The sequence below is a fragment of the Aptenodytes forsteri genome, unplaced genomic scaffold (genome assembly GCF_000699145.1).
Source record: "Aptenodytes forsteri isolate BGI_AS27 unplaced genomic scaffold, ASM69914v1 Scaffold137, whole genome shotgun sequence".
Lineage (NCBI taxonomy): Eukaryota > Metazoa > Chordata > Aves > Sphenisciformes > Spheniscidae > Aptenodytes > Aptenodytes forsteri.
The window spans coordinates 6,032,361-6,036,111 of record NW_008796221.1 but is presented as its reverse complement, the minus strand read 5'-3'; the positions used below and the strand labels follow the sequence as shown (position 1 = coordinate 6,036,111).

General features: G+C 37.2%; 1 protein-coding gene across 1 annotated transcript in view; it reads right to left on the bottom strand.

Moving 5' to 3' along the window:
• PTPN12 (protein tyrosine phosphatase, non-receptor type 12) overlaps nt 1-3,751 on the bottom strand; it is a 46,665-nt gene that overhangs the window by 18,587 nt on the left and 24,327 nt on the right. Inside the window, exon 11 of the mRNA XM_009289071.1 lies at nt 1,409-1,494. Coding sequence (XP_009287346.1) covers nt 1,409-1,494 — 86 coding nt within the window. The remainder of the gene's footprint in view (nt 1-1,408; nt 1,495-3,751) is intronic.

The following is a 3,751-nucleotide window of genomic DNA, read 5'->3' as shown; positions in this document are numbered from 1 at the left end:
ATTGGACATGAGGAAAAATTTCTTTACTGAAAGAGTGGTGAAACATTGGAACAGGCTGCCCAGGGAAGTGGTTGAGTCCCCATCCCTGGAGGTATTTAAAAGACGAGTAGATGAGGCACTTAGGGACATGGTTTAATGGGCATGGTGGTGGTGGGTGGATGGTTGGACTTGATGATCACAGAGGTCTTTTCCAACCTCAATGATTCTATGATGATGTTGCAATACTGAGTATACGCACACTGCTACCCATTCCACGTCACCAATTTTCAAATGGCTTTCTACGTCCAATTACATTTTCTATATACATACGCACATATTTAAACTTCCTCCTTTACCAAACCTAGAATATTTTATGATTTAAAATTCATTTTATTGTATAATCACTGCTCTCATCTTCCTAGCCCCTCAAAAATGGGCTCACTTTACCACATCATTTGAACCCTGCCAAATGCAGTAGTGGAAAGAAGGGGTTAATTCTCATCTTCTACCTTTAACCATTAAAGTATCAAATGAATAGGAATTCCCACTACCAACCTGACCTTGCACTACTCCAGTTTGATTATATTTTAAAGCAGTAAAACTACTTTCCTTATGTGACTAAAAGTTATGCAAGAATATTAACTGGCTGGTGGTTTCTTATGTCATTCTACAACTTCAGCTTACCTTAAATGTCTATTTAACTACAGGCAATGTAGCACAGGCAAGATCACCTGCCAAAGGTCCTATAAGTCTTCCAGAAACCAGCTAGGGAACTTCAGTGCTTACTTCAGGAGAGTTGCTTCTTTAGCTAACACTCAGGTTGGGTACCCATTTTAGGCAGACAAATCTGTTAGTTCAGATTTACTCTTGGCTTCCTTGAAGTCAAGTCGATGTATTTTAAGAGCTAGAGAGGATTTTTTTCACTCTGTTGAATGAAAGGATTGGTGAGACCAATTTTTCCTCTCAATAAGAAAAGCATTTTGTTGGCATAGTCTAGTCAATAGCAGTACTTGTCTGTGAGGTAACGTTTTCTTGAATAAATGCATATTTTTCATTATGTTTTTGCCTCCAAAAATGAGAGTTCAGTCATTATTTGAGCCTATTTTGAAGTATGTTTTGTTATTATCACCTAGCAAAATTAAAGCACAGGTAGATTAACATATCTGACTACTAAAAGGGTATGCTTGTCTACTCACATGTAGTCATTGCAAGATTGGTATATTCAAACACATACTTTGCAAAGAAATTAAAGCTTATATTTACAGAGCCAATTACAAGACTTCTACTTGTATTATGTATATTTCTATTTATAAATAGAAAAAATTGCATCTTAAAAGTCTTTACAGTATCAGTAGTTTTATTCTGCTTTTTATTTATGAAGCATGTCAATCTGTCAGCTTAAAATAGTATCATTAACATAGTTAACTACCTGCGGGTCCGTGGAGGCTTTGGTGGAGGAGAATCCTGTTTCTCAGCATCTGAAGAACTGACAGCATTCTCTGTATTATTTTCATCCTGATTAAAAGAAAAAGTTTTCATTCATGGCGATAAAGCTGATACACACAATACTTAAACTGTAAGGTCCAAAGATCCGTAACGACACTTGAAAATAATGTATGACGATATTACATATTTTTGGCTGTCATATAGAGATCACTTTCAGAATTACACACAGATTAAATTCTACTCTAAATTCACAATATTATGTTTTGTGTACCCAACTTCAAATTTGTTCTGACTAAACACTTCGTTTTGCATGTAATTGTATGATCCACTAGAGAAAATCCTCAAAATCTAATCTTTCAGGTTAGTAGTGAGCAAGCTCCCTTATGCCCTCCAAACTATTCATATTGAAAGCATTTATTTTCCAGTCAGTCTAATTATTTTCACTTGTACAATCAGTCCATCGAAGATAAAATTAATCTAGAGTGCAGTAAGAAAATGAGAGTTTCAGCTACTGTAATTTCACAAGTGGATAAGATTTAATGCATTGTCCTAAACCACTTTCAAGTCATCTCCCATTTTCATACAATGAAGTTTAACTTACTCAGCAAAGCATGAAGATTTTTATTTCGTTTTAGGAGAACCATAAATAAGATATATATTTGCTATATGTATATATTTATAAATATATGTATCCATATACATTTATACGCATATACATATAAAATATTGTTGTGGGTTAACCCCGGTAGGCAGCTAAGCACCACAAAGCCACTCACTCACTCACTTCTTTCCCCCACCCCAGGAGGGGGAAAAGGAAAGGCAAGAAAACTTGTGGGTCAAGATAAAATTGTTTAGTAAGCAAAGGAGAAGTGGGAGAAGAGAGAAAGAAAACAAATAAAACAAGTGATTCAAAAGCAATCACTCACCACCTCCCACAGGTAGACCTATGCCCAGCCAGCTCCTGAGCAAAAGATGGCTAACCTCACTAAACCCCCCTTTTTTCCCCTCTTTATTGCTGAGCATGATGTTATATGGCATTATGGAATATCTCTTTGGTTAGTTCAGGTCATCTGCCTGGTTGTGTCTCCTCCCAACCTCTTGCGCACCCCCCCCCAGTCTATTCACTGGGAGGGCAGACTAAGAAACAGAGGCGGCATTGACACTGTGCAAACATCATTCAGCAATGGCTGGAACATTAGTGTGTCTCAGCGTTGTTTTGGTCACAAATCTAGAACACAGCACCCCAAGAGTGGCTATGAAGAATATTAACTCCAACCCATCCAGACTCAGTACAAATACGTATACATGTATAAAAATAAAAACAGAACACGCAAGAGTCTAAAGCTGATATACCTTTTCCATACACGTGCCACAGCCAAAGATCCAACAAAACCAAGGAGGACCTTAGTGTTATCTTGAGTTTAATATGTATTTTACCTAAAGGCTTTTCTTGCAGGAGTTTTCTTCTGAAAAGTAATTTTAAAAAAGAACCACAAACATCCCCAATCTTTGTAATATATTTCAAAGCACAATACCAGTTTCATGCAACAGGGTCTACTATCTGCCAGCCTACCTGTTCAGACTAGGTGACAGAGACTGACCTTCTCTGGTCTTAGAACACAAAAGGGAATTCTCTGTTAATCTCTGCTTCAAATGTGATAGTTGCATTTGAATTTGGTAAGTAATTTCAGCTTTGGAAGGTAAACCATAACTAAGTTACCTCAACAGATAACCACCTTCACCTAAATTTAGATTAATTAGTTACATGTTTTCAATTTCCATTACTAGTCTTAAAACAGTTATCATATCACTGTCCACTAGTGTGAAGAGTCTATTATCAAATTCTATTCCTCAGTGCACTAAGTGAAGCTTTTCCTGTGAAGAAAAAAAATTAAATCTTTTAAACTTTCTTATTGTTCTTCACTAACCTCCCCCATTAACTAGCTGTCCAATGCAGTATTCCAGAAGTACTCCAGCAGAAATACTTTATTGTTTGTATATCAATGGCTTGTGTTAGCCCTTTCAGACAAATTGCACAGGGAGTTCATTGTCTTGCTGACCACTGGCTGTAACGATCAAGTTTTTTTTGGAGTGAGATTCAATTAGCAGATAAAAGCCACTTACATTTAGATGACCACAACTGAAGCTACCATTGCAGTCAACCAAGGTTGGTTGGTTTTCACAGAATCATAGAATAGTTTGGGTTGGAAGGGACCTCTAAAGGTCATCTAGTCCAAATCCCCTGCAATAAGCAGGGACATCTTCAACCAGATCAGGTTGCTCAGAGCCCCGTCCAACCTGACCTTGAATCTTTCCAGGGATGGGG